The sequence below is a fragment of the Idiotropiscis lumnitzeri genome, chromosome 18 (assembly GCF_059441095.1).
Source record: "Idiotropiscis lumnitzeri isolate Australia: NSW breed Sydney's pygmy pipehorse chromosome 18, RoL_Ilum_1.0, whole genome shotgun sequence".
Taxonomy (NCBI): domain Eukaryota; kingdom Metazoa; phylum Chordata; class Actinopteri; order Syngnathiformes; family Syngnathidae; genus Idiotropiscis; species Idiotropiscis lumnitzeri.
In genome coordinates this window covers 4,965,204-4,979,511 of record NC_142408.1, presented here as the reverse complement: position 1 = coordinate 4,979,511, position 14,308 = coordinate 4,965,204, and the positions used below count along the sequence as shown (strand labels likewise).

Below are 14,308 nucleotides of genomic sequence, written 5' to 3'. Positions count from 1 at the left end.
GCTGCTTGGCCGAAGAGATTTGAGCCAATATCCTGCCTGTCCTACCTTTTCTTCTCCCGGCAACCTGAGAGGAGAAGCAGGCGGCCATTAGCGGCTGAGGAACGACAGCTGGCCGCCCAGAACTTATTTGTTTATTCATACGGTTCAAAATGTCCCATGTAGATATTATGGCGCTGCCATTTAAAATTAGCACAGTTTTTTTTTTTAAATATTAGCAAAGTACAAACATTTTTGAGAATGATCACAGTTAACAATTGAAAAAAAAAATTCCACGGAAGGAGATAGTTTAAATTTTATTGCTTTGTGTGGGATTTTTTTCCTCTCACCGAATAAATACACTTGAAATAAAGACTGGATTTTTCTAATTTTTTTTCACTTTGGTCTTATATTATTTTGATATAAACTGAATTTAATAGTGACAAACGAATATGTTAACAAAGGGTACCAATAATTCTGGAGGGCAGTGCGTCATCGTCCACATGTAAAGAGGCAAGGCCGCATTTTTCCTTCATTTCTCCATAAAATAGTTCTCATTTTATTTTATGCCCCGGTGAAACTTATCGGTAGTATTGTTTACTGCGATTCAAATTATTTGAACAATTGAAATAAAATCTAAACTTCCTTCCCTCTACATTAAATAAACGTCCCATAAAATACAGTCACTTAATGACTGCAGTAACATATGATATCCACCCCTAAAAATGTTGCACGGTTCAACGTCATTTAAAAGCTTGGCAACTGACTCTGCGGGGGGTTATCTGATCTCCATATTTCAAAGGGCTCATTATCAATTAAACAGGTCAGGTTGCTGCGGAAACGCTCCGCTAATTATTTATGGTAATGAGGGGCAACGCGACACATAGCTTGTGTGCGTGTCTGTGCGTGTGTGTGTGTGTATATATATATATATATATATATATATATATATATATATATATATATTTTTTTTAATGAAATTAAAAGAAAAAAAACGCTGATGAACTTGATGTCGCTTGTATCGTCACCATATGCGGGGGGTGTGTCCAGCCAGTATGTGCGCAGCATAGTCTCACACACGCACACCTAGCTTTCAGTTTTAATCCACTTAATTGAACCTGACTTTGAATGCCTAAACAAATGGTAGGAATTCACAGGGGGTATCTGATCCCTCCCAGGCTAATGGATTGCAGATTCCTTTCCCATAAGAGCAGTAGAGCGCAAAGGAGTCCAAGTAATCTTCCAATTGATGAGGGGACTCGCTGTCTTCATCACATTTCCTCCCTTAAAGGGCCTGTTAAAAGCAGGCAGGTACTCCATTGCTCGTAATGCAGTGCAGAAAGAATTATAAAGTCATAATTTTAGAAGGAAAAAGTAGGTATTTTACAAAAATTAATTAATTAATTATTTATTTGAAGAAAAATGCTATTTTAATTAAATTAATTAGTTATTATATATTATTATTATTAATTATTGAATTAAAAATCCTTTATTGTAGAAGAAAAAGGTGGAATTTTAGAAGAAAATCGCACAATTTCAGCATCGCGTCACTGTCGGTATCATTGTGAAAATACTGCCGCCCCCAACTCGTATGTGTTCCAAAAATGGTTGTTTGGCATAACAATCAGATTCCAATAATTAAATTGAAGCATGTTGCGATGTCAGCGATATATACTGTACGACCACAAAAATATTACAGATTCATCTGATCCATCCAAAGAAAGCCAAACAAGTGACTAATTTATTAATTTATTAAGGTCCTGCATCATTCATCAGGAATCGTCATCATCATCATCATCATCATCATCAACGTGGTCATCACCATAACGGAATAAATTAGACATAAAACATTTTTCCACATAAACAAACATGTACATCACAGCCCAGAGTTGCTGCCGCAAGCACCTCTTCGGGTATTTTGTTTCCGAGTAGAACAAGACACACAAATGCATAGATGTAACTGGACCTCTATAGGAACCGTCGTTACGACCACATCTAGCCATATGTTTCAAGAATGTACAAAGTCGGCCCTCTCTGGATTCTCCTTTTATGGTCGTCGTATAAAAATAAAGTCTCCACAATGATAAACCATTATGTATAGATTTATATATATTTACGTATATTGACATTTGGCAACAACCAGACATTTAAAGACTTCTGCACCTGAACACACTGTAGACGACAAAAAAAAAAAAACAGTAGGAGGAGTCAAGGGATGCTTAATTCTCAGTCTTTGTATTCTCCCTCAAACGTTCAATTCCTGGAAATGAACACTACATACAATTTTAGGCCAAGTGCTTTTTACGAAGGAGTTTGTCCTCCATCCAAACGGAACCCATGATGGGATACTGGTGATTTCCAATACAATCACGGTCTTATTTAGTCTGTAGTCCAAATAGAAGATCATGAAAGTAAGTCCAGTTTCTTGGAATCAAGCAATCAGAACTGTCCGTGGTCCACTTCGTCCAACCAGGAGGCGGGACTTGCGGGGAAGTCCGGGTATCCACCGCTGCTGCCGGTGGAGAGGTCCGAGCTTGGGCCGTTGGCAGCGCCGATGGAAACCCTCACAGCGGGGTTAACCCCCCCTCCTTGGGTCATGATGGACAGGCCGGACTCGGGGTAGACCAGGCTGGTAATAAGCGGCTGGTGCCGAGGTAGCGCCGGGTGGGACCCCGGCGACTGCGGTAGGCCGTAGGGGCTGTTGGAGCGCATGTCGTGGAATTGCTCTTGCGAGGGCAAGGCGGCGTGCTCCAAAGGGAAGGAGGCGTGGTTGTTGCCCCCTTGGCGGGCCCCCATGGCTGGGGAGTTGCTGCTGTAGATGCCGTTGCTGTGGCCGAGCTCAGACATGGGAGGTTCATCTGTTTCAGGTGCCGAAGAGACAGATAAGGTTTAGTTTTTGCATTGTCTTCAGTGGAGTGTAACTGGGCGAGTGAGTTGTACCTGTAAAGGACACCTCTGCGTCGCTGTCCATGCCCTCCTCCTGGATGCTGTCTTTGTCTGACTTGGAGCTTCCACGCGATCTCTTCATGTTCCGGAAGTATTGGCCCCACCTTTGGCGACCAGCGTCCTTTTTTAGCCTCTTTTCTTTGGCTCGCCGGTTCTGGAACCAAACCTGGGAAAAAAAACAAAAACGATTATTAGGTTTCATTTCACCGGATGCATGGCGTGTTCTAGGGCGGCGACGGGCGGCCATTTTGCCACTTGCTGCTGACCGGAAATGACATCAACTACGGCCAATCATTAATCAGCTTCAGAAAACAGTTGAGCCGTGATTGGTCGTTACCTGAGCAAGCAACTATGATGTCATATTCAGTCGACAGAAAGTGACAAAATGGCCGCCCCTGCGATGGATAAAAGCGGGTGGATTTTAGTGAAAAACCCACAAACGCAATATTAATCAGAATGTCGTGTTTTGACTAGCGAAGGCACATAAAACATTTTACTCCAAAGATTTTTTTGGGGGGTGGACTTCCCCTTTAATAATAAAAATGGCTAAATTAGCCTCTGTAAATTGCTCTGATATCAATTTTGAGGACTCTTACTGCAGACAAACCTGCTGTCCTCATTACACAAGCAAAAAGGCTCATTGCCCATTTAAGATTAAAAAACGAGGGTGAAACATCTTAAATTCTTCCGCCATTTAATCTCCCACGCACACGCAAAATGCAAAAAGGCGTTTAATGAGATTCCTCCCCGGGTGAACCCTCCTCGCCTCCTTTCCTTTCACGGAATAATGAGGAGCATTTTAGTGGCTTGCGTCCCCCACGTTTGTCCTTGCAAATAAAACAATATATACGGCCGCCGGCATGGGGGCTCCTCGGCCCGGGCGACAATGCGAGAGTGGTGCGGGCTCTCGCCATTGTTAACGAGCTCGCACTTAAACAACGCTGACTTTGATGTGGACTTCATTTTGCTCCACCTCGCCGTAAATTCACCCTGGCGTTCGGATATACGGAGTGCTACGGTGCCAGCCCGGCCGCCCATTGTCCCGCTATAATGAACTCAGGACACTAATGGATCCGCTTCCTAATGGATCATAATAAACCTTACCTGCACGACCCGCATGTCCAGGCCCGTCTCGGAGGAGAGTTGCTCCCGAACGTGGCGGGCCGGCTTGGGAGAATTATTGTAAGCGTTCTTTAAGGTCTCCAGCTGCTTGGCCGTGATGGTCGTTCGGGGCCTTTTTGCGGTCGAGTCAGCTTCTGAAGGGCAGAGTAGGAGACGCACAATGTGAAGTGGGACAATGGGACAAAGGGCATCCATCTTTGACCCCTGACCCTGACCGCTAACACTTTACGTATTCCTGTTGAACAAATGGGACGGCATAATTTTTTTAAATGAATCTAACTTGAAAGACCATATAACCTTCATCCAAATCGCGAAACCTAACAAATTGATGAATAACTAGCCTGTGTTTGCGCCACGATTGGCTGGCGACCAATTTAGGGTGTCACCCGCCTCCTGCCCGAAGACAGCTTGGGATAGACTCCAGCGACCCTCATGAGGATTAGCGGTTCGACTAATGGATGGGTGGGATGTAATGAAATTTTATTATCACTGCGCATGTACGAGTACAGGATAGCAAAATTCACTTTACCGTCAGAACCCACCCAAGAGACATAAAAAACAATTACCGCCAAAAATGACGCCTCGATTTTCCTCCATGAAAAAGAAAATCGTAAGGAAGGGGGAGGCAAAAAAATAAATTGAAAAAAAAAAATACTGAAAAATTCAACTTAATTTCGACATTTATTTAGCAAACGCGTACCTTTTTGGTAAATTGAAAATGTTGATATTCCGTTTTGTAAGTAGAACATCTCGAAAGTCAACCTTCGCCATAGATCAAATTTGCGTTCCAACTTAGAGATTCCGCTGTACCTTTGAGGTTGTAACCCCACCTGTAAGTTCTTGTACCCCTTAAACGACACGACCCGTGGTGCTCTCACGAATGAAACCCATTCGTGAAGAGAAGCTGCTCCGATAATCGATGGAAGGATCGATAAACGCGATACAAAAACAAGTTGGCCCAAACTACGAGTCAAAGACAAGTTTAACAGCAAAAATGACCCTGGAATCGCCATGAAGTAAAACCTGGCGTCTTATTAATTATATCACATCTGTTGGCAAAACATCCTCCAAATGGCTGCCCCCCCCACTCCCCTCCCCTCCCCTAAGTAATTGCACCCTTTCATCCGTAAAATAAACGTGTGTGTTTTGGGGGGCGAAAAGTGGAGTTGAACGCACCAACAAATTAATGTGGGTCTTTTGGGGCCGCTCATAGCTGAGTGCATGGTGGAGCAGTAGTAAACAATATGACCCACGCGCACACGCACGCACGCACGCACGCACGCACACACCTCTCTGTTTTGCCGTCTCGTAGTCAGCCTTGCACACCAGGCGGCTGTCCTCCATCAGGTAGTACTCGTCGCCTGTGGCCAGCTGCCGCTTGCACACGATGCAGGCGAAGCAGTGCAGGTGGTAAACAAAGTCTTGGGCCCGCCTCACCACCTGCGTGGGCGGGATGCCCTGCTGACACGCCGCACATTTGGTGCCAAATCTCCTTTAGGGGGGACACGGGTGTGGACAAGGTGGATCGTCACTTGCAAGACTAAAGTTACTTTCGCCGCAACTGAATCAGAGCCAGTATCAAAAGTGATCTATGAGCAGTTTTTCGTTCAATGAAGTCTCATTTGTCTTGAGAAATGAGCACTATTTGGTCCATGAGCCAGAGGTTGCCCACCTACAGAAGTAAGTTATGGCATATTTGCGTCAGCAAATGATTTAATAGCTAAAACAAGTCTGCTTTGAATTTACGACCTTGGGCAAAATTTGATTATTACGCGAGAAAAGTGCATCAGCAATACATCCTGAGCCCAATGAAATAGGTCCGTATTTAACTAATTTTCTTACTCTACGACTCTTGTTAACAGACATTCAAGATCAAACGGAGACATTTCTACTGCTAAATCATACTTAATACTTTTCATACAGAATTGTGCTAAATTGTAATGAAGGCAGAGTTTTTTTTTTAATTCACCAACAGCCAAGGTAATTATAGAAAATAAAAACTAAAATTAGAAAATAAAATTTGGGGGAAACAAAATCGATCGAAAGATAACCCTCATCAAAGTCCTCAATTTTTGATTTCCAATTGCAAAGAGATTATTTTCCAGCATTCGTTCATACCAACGCTTTCATTTCAATTTTGTGAGAAGTTGGAAATATTAGGAACGCTTCAGAAATATTGTTAAATTAACACATCTCTGATTGTGTCAATGAAAAAGCAAGCATGATTATATTGGTAAAGGGAGACATTTTGATACAGGGCTCCCATTGGACGTTCAAGTGTACCAATGTGTGAGTGTGTGTGTGTGTGTGTGTGTGTGTACAAGCGCTCACTTGAAGAAGTCGTCCTTGCAGTAGACACTATCCCCTCGGCTGAAGCACTTGTCAGCCAGCTGAGTGTGGCAGTCTGCGCATTTGAGGCACTTGCTGTGCCAGTGGCGCTCCAGCACTTTGAGGATGAACCGGTCCACAATGTGCTGGTTGCAGCCTGCACACACTGGGATGTCTGAGAGCAACAACAACAAAAGTCAGTTGGGACATACAAATCCATTATTTTTGCCGCTTGTTAAATGATGATGGGATCATTGTTTGAATATATTTATCGTCATAATACTGCCTTCAAATACTGTCATAAATACAAGTAAGGCTACAAAAGGCACAGCCACTGTCATCTTTTAAGTCTTGTGGTTGATTCAGATTTACAATGAAAGCATTAAAAAAAATCTCAATTTCCAAATCTATAGAAATATGAAATGCCAAATACTATGTCTATTAATAATTATAAACTTGTAGAGTTTCTTTTCTTGGAATTGTCCTCCTTGCCTGTATTGTATATGAAATATGACAAATATAACGCCACAAAAGTAAATGTACAAAATTTTAAATTTATTGGTAAATTGACTTATATGGACCTGGCTAATACAATATATTACATTAAAAAAAAAAGAAATGTATGTATTGTTATAAATTCAAATTGCACTCAAATGCACATTAGGCCGACAAAACTACTGTAATTAAAAAGCTCACACAATATTTCACAGTTAATGAAATGTTTTTAACGCTTATAAATATGTAACACATACATTAATTTTTGAGAAAAGACTACAATCCATCAAATTAGCAATGAAGGTAATGAGAATATCTGACCAATTTGGGGAAATTAAGTAAGAACACCAGAAAGTTCTTATTATGAATTAAAACTAGCGCTGTAATGATGGCGCTCGAGGCCATGCAACATGTATGACACCTTTCTGGAGTCATGCGGGTGACGTCATTAGACAAGTGCTCGTTCAGCCATTCAAACGAGATACAAGAACAGCAAGTCATTTGCTCGCTTTTGGAGCTACACTTTGAATATTAAAACAAAAACAAAGAGGCACTACTTAACCCCTTTAATTCGAAATAATGCATTGTGGAACAAGTTGAGAGAACGTTTAATAAAAGCAAAATAAACGAATTATTCAAAATAAACAAATACAAACATAAAGAGTTTATATTTGTGGTAGTGTACATACATTTTAAATCGATTAAAATCAAATTTAAAATTCGTTATAGAAATGTTTTTTTCCTTTGAAAGAAAAAAAATATTGGTGTCTATCCGTGTGAATTAAACGTAGAAGAATTGAGACAAAAATGAAAAAGGAGAAGAAGAATTACGTGATGAAGGAAATGTGTTCGAAGAAGAAGCCGAATGCGGAATTACTTTTTTTGAATATGTTAAAATAAATTAAATTATCTTTGTCTGGTCGCAACGTATTTCCACATCCATATTTTATTCGTTGCACTCGCACATACGCTTAAAAGTGCAAACATTTTGTGACCCGTGGAGACCTCGCTTGTGATTGTTAGATTTGTTTTGTGTTGTTCTTATTTGTTCACTTTTTTAATAACATTATTGTCTATGTAGTGACGTGATATTCATCATATCTTAGCCTGCCGATATATTCACACGTGCGGCGCAAATGTTTCAGCTCTGTCCATGTGTACCTAATATTTTGGCAGTATCTACCTGGGGACAAATTATATTATGTTTTACATTAAATACATGTGAAATTAGCTTTCTGAATGACACGACATTGCACTTTGTATGCTTAAAAATGTTTTAAAAATGAAATGGAATAAAAGAGAAAAACGGCAGCAGCTTTGTCAATTAAATTTAGGTAATTTTCAATATTCGATTAGCAGGCAATATTTCGTTCCCTAAAAACGAGAAGCACCAACCCTTAAAGCGACGCATCGAAAATAAACGTCTTTGCCAATTAATACGCACGAGTTTTTTACAAAATGTTGCGCAAATGTTTTTTTGTAAATCTGAGTACATTTTAACACACTCGAGCCATCGGCGATCCCATCGTTTGTGGAGTCCTGCGAGACTGGTGTTTATTTAGGGCCGATGGGTGGTGTTCAATAGCAATGTTGATCGGGCCAGCACCCCAATGAATTTTATTGACGCTCATCTTTGGCACAAAATGGCGCCTGGGGAAATCAGGCAGAGTGCAAGCATGCTGAGGAATCGAAAATCAATTGCGCCATTTGTCCACATTTCAGCAAATGTGTATATATGTGAACGAGATGGATTGTTGTCTTTATTTGTATTTATTATTATTATTATTATGATTTTTTTTAAATTATTAATATTTTTTGCAATTTGAGGCCTGCCGAAAAACAAATAAAGAAGCCACGGATGAATCTCTACAAATGTTGTTAATAATAATTTATTGCACCACATCTTCTCCCTAAATTTGCTATGGAGCCTTTATAAAAATGTTTATTGACCTTGATAGGAAAAAGGTTGCTCTGTCCTGTTTTAGGGGCTTCGAGTGACGTATAATAATAATAATATATCATATTAACAATAAGGAAATATTCGATGTCATTTTGAAAGTAACTTTAAATAAAAAAATACCTCCAAAAAATCTATTAAATTATTTGTATTTCAAAATTGTTTTGTTACATTATCTGATGTTATGCCTATTTGACTAATAGTAACATTTGTGTGACTTAAATAGGAAAAATACCCTCAAGCATATATAAATGAATTCTGTTTATATTTTTTTGATGAATATCATTTATTTTTTCTTATATTTCTGTGAGCGTGCGTGTGCCTATGTATGTGTGTGTGTGTGTGTGTGTGTGTGTGTGTTACAGTGAAAATTTTTGTGCTTAAAATAACATAGAAATATTTAGGGGTGTTGGGTAACAAATTCACTCTATTCGTAATTTAAAATGTATATATTTTTCCAACTGGCCTGCTAGCTGTTAGCATTTTAAGGAGGTTTATGTTTACAGTGAACCAACCATTTAAAAAAATATAAATATTTAGAGATCGTTTTGTTATCAATATTGATCGTTTGTTCCGATTATTTTAACCATATATTTGCATATCGTGTTGCATTATTGTTATTAGTTGTGATCTTTTATTAATAATTTCACATAACATTTTTTAAAAACTTTTTGTTGTTTTACTCCTTTTAATTGCATCTTATTTTGTTTTGAAAGCTCTACGTTGTGGGGGCTGGGCCGTAGCATTTAATGCCATATTGTACTGTGCTTGTTATTTTCGTGTGTGTTTTACAATTTTTTTTAAGTTTAATTTACGAATTTTGCTTGGAAAATTGAGGACGTAATGATGTTTTTGGTTGGTTTGTGTTGTGCATTTTCTGCTGCCCATGTGCATTTCGACCCCTTCAGGCTCCCTCCTGTCGTGCACGGCAGCGGGAACGTGGCACCTGTTGCAGTCTCCTTTGCAGTTTTTACTGCGCAGGTTGAATGTGTCTGTGTGTGTGTGGGGGGGGGTCGAGACAGTCGGGGATCCTTGCACCATATCCGTTATCGTGACGACAACATGGCGGCGGCGGCGGCGGTGTGGAATGACCGAACGCGCACAACATCTGTTGCGTCCATTTGTGCAACAATGGGGAGCTCATTACGCATTCATAACGTCTCCCGCACGCATGCAGCGCACCCAAACGTGACAAGAGTGCGCATGTGCAGCCTAGGATGCCTAAAGCGCATAAAGTTTTAAACGAAAAGTCTTTTCGCTCGCCTCGTGATGCATTCAGGAACCCTGGTGAAACTAAAGATTTAAAAAAAAAAGAAAAAGGCTGGCAGTGTGATTTGCTGCGTGGCATTGGACACTTTCGATGTTAATTAACCACTTTCCATTTATTATTCGTTCATATTCAATCAACATTCGTTGAGAAGCAACAGGACAATATTCACAATTGAACCCCGACACTTTTTGTTCTTGAGCTCTCCGCTCACATTTTGAAAAAGTGTCGCGGAAATCTACGAAGTCGTTTGTCGTGAAATGTTCCTCGCTAACGAACACGCGGGAATGAAAATTAAATATAATTACGCAAATTTTTTGGGAGACTGCACTCTCAAACCACAAAATGTATATCATATTTGAAAGTGCAGATGAAAAAACACCGTAATAATAATAATAATAATAATAATTTGTTCTTATAGTCTTACCTTGACCTGCGCTGTAGCGGGAGAAATTGGCGTTATTCTGACAACTAGAGCCCGGGTGTTCGAGCAACATTTTGCACTTCTGTTGCTATATCCTCCTCCTCCCGTCAAAAAATGAGATGCACTTGGCTTCTTATAAAAAAAAAAAACCCAAAACAAAACAAAATAAGAGCAAAAAAGAAAAAAAGAAAAGCGCTAATGTCTCCCGTGTGTTGTCACCCAGAAGAGGGAGAAGTCAGCAAATGTGCATGTGTTGCTTCCGCGTGGCCGTAGATGATGCTCTGGAGGAAGGAGAAGGGAGGGGGGAGGATGAATGGGGGTGGGGGGCGGTACTCGTGCGCGGTCAGCTGATCCATCCGCACGCCAGAGTGGGAGGTAACTGTCCACGGTCCTGAATAGCCCCACTACCCGTCCACACACTTTAGAGGACATTGCATTGTATAAACAGAGCTATGCCCCCACTGGCCCCCCTTTTATAAAGATGCTGTGATGCACGTGTGTGTCTTTTCAGGCCCCACAATAGGCCAATTGGGCGTCCGTGCAAGACCACATTGTTGATGGTGCGATTGCAGTTTTATACGGCTGTCCTGCACAGATATTCACCTCTTTTGACACTTGTTTGAATTTATCGTGCTTCTGTTTGTTTTAGTTACCTATAAAAAGTAAAATTTTATATTTTGCATTTAAAGATTTTTGTATTCATTACTAATAATATTGTTTTTTATATCCCCAAATTATATTGAAGGATTTATGGTGTATTATTTAAGTTGTTTTATGTATTTAGAATATAATACTTGAATTTGTGTGTTAAAGGCCTATTTTTTTTATTTTGTTTGATTCATTTTAACTTAATATTTTAGCGCTGAATATTTTTTTTTAAGAGGCGTGTTCCTAGTAGAAATGTCCTTATTTGACATATACAGCCCGTCCACTTTTTTGGTCTATCTTGAGATTTATCCATTGATTAATTGTGTGTAGTGTTAATCGATATTTTTTTGTTTAAGAAATACAAAAAATACTTTTATAGATGTTTTTGTTGTTGTCTGTAGAATGTTTTACAACCAATATTTTTGCATGTTTCATTAGAAACTTTATTTTTCTTTTTAAGTTAATTAAAAACAAGAAATTCTGCATGGTTGTTTGTCTCACCCAAGGTCAACTCGGACAGGCTCCAGCTCACCTGCATAAGGAGAAGGACTAAATGTATGTATGGATACTACAGCTGTAGAGCGGTTAACTTCTTTTTTCATTTTCCTGACAGCTAATGCCCAAAAGAAAAGCATGACGATGAAGTTGACTGTTCTCAGCCAGCCTCTCTTTCTCCAACCTCGACAAAAGGTGAGTATTTTTATTTCATTGCCATTACGTTATGTAGTAAATGAGCGCCACGGTGTAAAGTGATTAGCGCATCTGCCTCGTAATTCTAAGATTCTGGATTTGAATCGTGTCTTGGACTTGGTGGAGTTCAATTTCCATAATATCATATGGGAACACTAGTTTTAACATTCACCGTAACTCATAATTTTAAACCGCATTCCAAATTATGATGCAAATTGTATTGAAGTGTCATGAATGTGATTTTGCGTTTGTTTTTCATTAGCAATGATATCATACATTTGTAATCTTTTGGCCGCACAAAGCCAGTTGAGTCGTGCACATGCGCGCCCGGGGATCTCGCTTTTTTGGCTGGGTGCCATGTCGCCGTCCCCGTTGACAATGTGGCAATTATCAGCAACACTGCTTCCTACATACAGCTTTGATTCAATTTGACTCCAATTAGACCTATCGCCCTCAGAGCCAATTAGCTTGCATCATTAACAGAAATCATCTGGTTCCGACCAGCAGAATGCCTGTGACTTGACTCACTGGCAAATTTACTTATTATTTTTCCTAGTGTGTTTTTATATTTTTTGCGTGGTATTGCCGCTAATCTCCAGTCCACAAGTCAGTGTGCATCTCTGCACAGATTAAGGTTTGTAAATCTGCAAGGAGGCGCACACAGTAACGGGCAAGCTAAAGCCTGCCGCAGTGTCAAAGGAGCTTAGGAAGCACAACACAGTGGAGCACAACAACAGGGGAGGACGGTGAGGGGGGGAAGGGGGGGGGGGGGCAGCATCTTCTAAGCTTGCACCACCATCTATAGCATGTACAGATCAGTTATGAAACGTTTGAATATTTTATGTGCTTTATTGATTTGACCGGAATATTTTACATTTTAGAAATATCAAAAATTCAGTTTTTTGGGGGGCAGGGGGATTCTGATTCTTGTTCACTGGTGATGTCAGTGAGAAAAAAAGTCTGATTTCAGCATAGAACCAGAAGTGGAAGTTCTACGTGTTGATTTGTGTCTTAAAGGGCGTGGCCTAATGAGCCATCGAGTTGGCGGTTTATCACATGGTGAGGTCAGTGTTTTGTTATCTGCATCATTCTCCTCGCGAGTGTTCTCCTCGCCGCACAAAATAGATTCTCTTTCTGATCCGTTTACACCGTGCATGTACTCAGCAGGGGGAAACAAAAGAAATCCAATGTGTCGCATGTTGGAATGAAATGTAGAATTTACCCGTACCTTTCTGAAATGTTTGGCGTAGAAGTAAAAAGTCGGCAGAAAACGTAATACTCCAGTAAAGTACATGTAGCAGAAAACTCTACTTATGTACAGTAAGAAAATATTTGACTTCATTATTGTGACTATTAGGGATGTTGAAAGTTACTTAAAGGTGACATATTATTCGTATCAGTTGGTGTATCATGCAAAAACACTGCTTTCTCATTTCCATGAATATTATCATGCTTTTTTTCCCCTCCTCTCGGCTCAAACCTGAAGCATCATCGCATCTAATTGCTAAAGATGCCCACGCAGCTGAGGTCCCACTCGAGAAAGCAGCTGCGAGCCACCCCCGACGGTCCTCCAGCGAGGCTCTCGTCCTCTCGCCGCTCGATTTTTGACCGTCGAGCCTCTTTCTTCAAGGGCTGCTTCAAAAGAACAAACAAAAACGGCAGGATTGGAGCCACTCTGACGTGCAGCGCAAATCGTCTGATGTGGGTTCTTATCGAGGCATTCTGTCTTGAAAGAGACGATGTCACTTCACTGAGGTATTCGATGGAGCTTGTTGTTTGCAGTTGTGGTGAACCGCACTGAACTTGGCAAGTGGAAAGGGGACGTTTATGCATTAGAAGAAAAAAGAAAACATCCCAAAAATGCCCAGTGGAGTTTGTTGTTGTTGTTGTCAGCTACAAGCAGGCTTTACTTGTGATGTTTAATTTTTCAGTGTCGCACATCGACGCTGTCATAACATACATGCAAAACGATATAAAACAAAAACAAAAAAATAAAAAAAAATTGCCCTCCGTAATTATTGGCACCCCTGGTTGGGGTGTGTTCTTCAGCTTCTAATGAATTATTTTATTTTTTTCAAAATAATATAGGCCTCATTTATTTATTAATTTATTTATTTATTAAAAAGCGGAAAATCTACCCTCTAATTCAAGTGCATTTATCCAGTGGAGGTGGATCCCACAGTAAGAAATAGTTATTTGACATCCAATCAGGTGTGTCACATTTATTAGTGTTCATACTTTGCACACCCCACTTTTGCCACCAAAACGGCAATTCTTCTTGAGCTGACTCCACAGGTTTTGATTGGCGTTAAAGTCTGGGGACTGATAAGGCCGTGGGAGGAGCTTCATTCTTCCAATTTTCCATACAGGGAGTGTGCTTCTACAATAAATATAATTTAGTATGAGTCACTATCTAAACTAGAGGAGATAAAATGTATAGTGATGAAATAAATGT

General features: G+C 40.2%; 1 protein-coding gene and 1 long non-coding RNA gene across 2 annotated transcripts in view; one reads left to right on the top strand and one right to left on the bottom strand.

The window, feature by feature from the left end:
• Positions 1–14,308, top strand: part of LOC148319119 (uncharacterized) — a 27,283-nt gene extending 12,975 nt beyond the window's left edge. The window contains exons 3-4 of the long non-coding RNA XR_015839790.1: positions 11,777–11,853; positions 13,340–14,308. This is a non-coding gene — a long non-coding RNA (uncharacterized LOC148319119). The remainder of the gene's footprint in view (positions 1–11,776; positions 11,854–13,339) is intronic.
• On the bottom strand, positions 1,713–10,783 carry lhx3 (LIM homeobox 3). The gene is made up of 6 exons (XM_088282160.1): positions 10,519–10,783; positions 6,376–6,547; positions 5,334–5,536; positions 4,027–4,178; positions 2,917–3,088; positions 1,713–2,834 (listed from the first exon to the last, which is right to left on the bottom strand). The coding sequence occupies exons 1-6, from the start codon at positions 10,586–10,588 to the stop codon at positions 2,416–2,418; spliced, it is 1,188 nt and encodes a 395-aa protein (XP_088138286.1). The 5' UTR covers positions 10,589–10,783; the 3' UTR covers positions 1,713–2,415.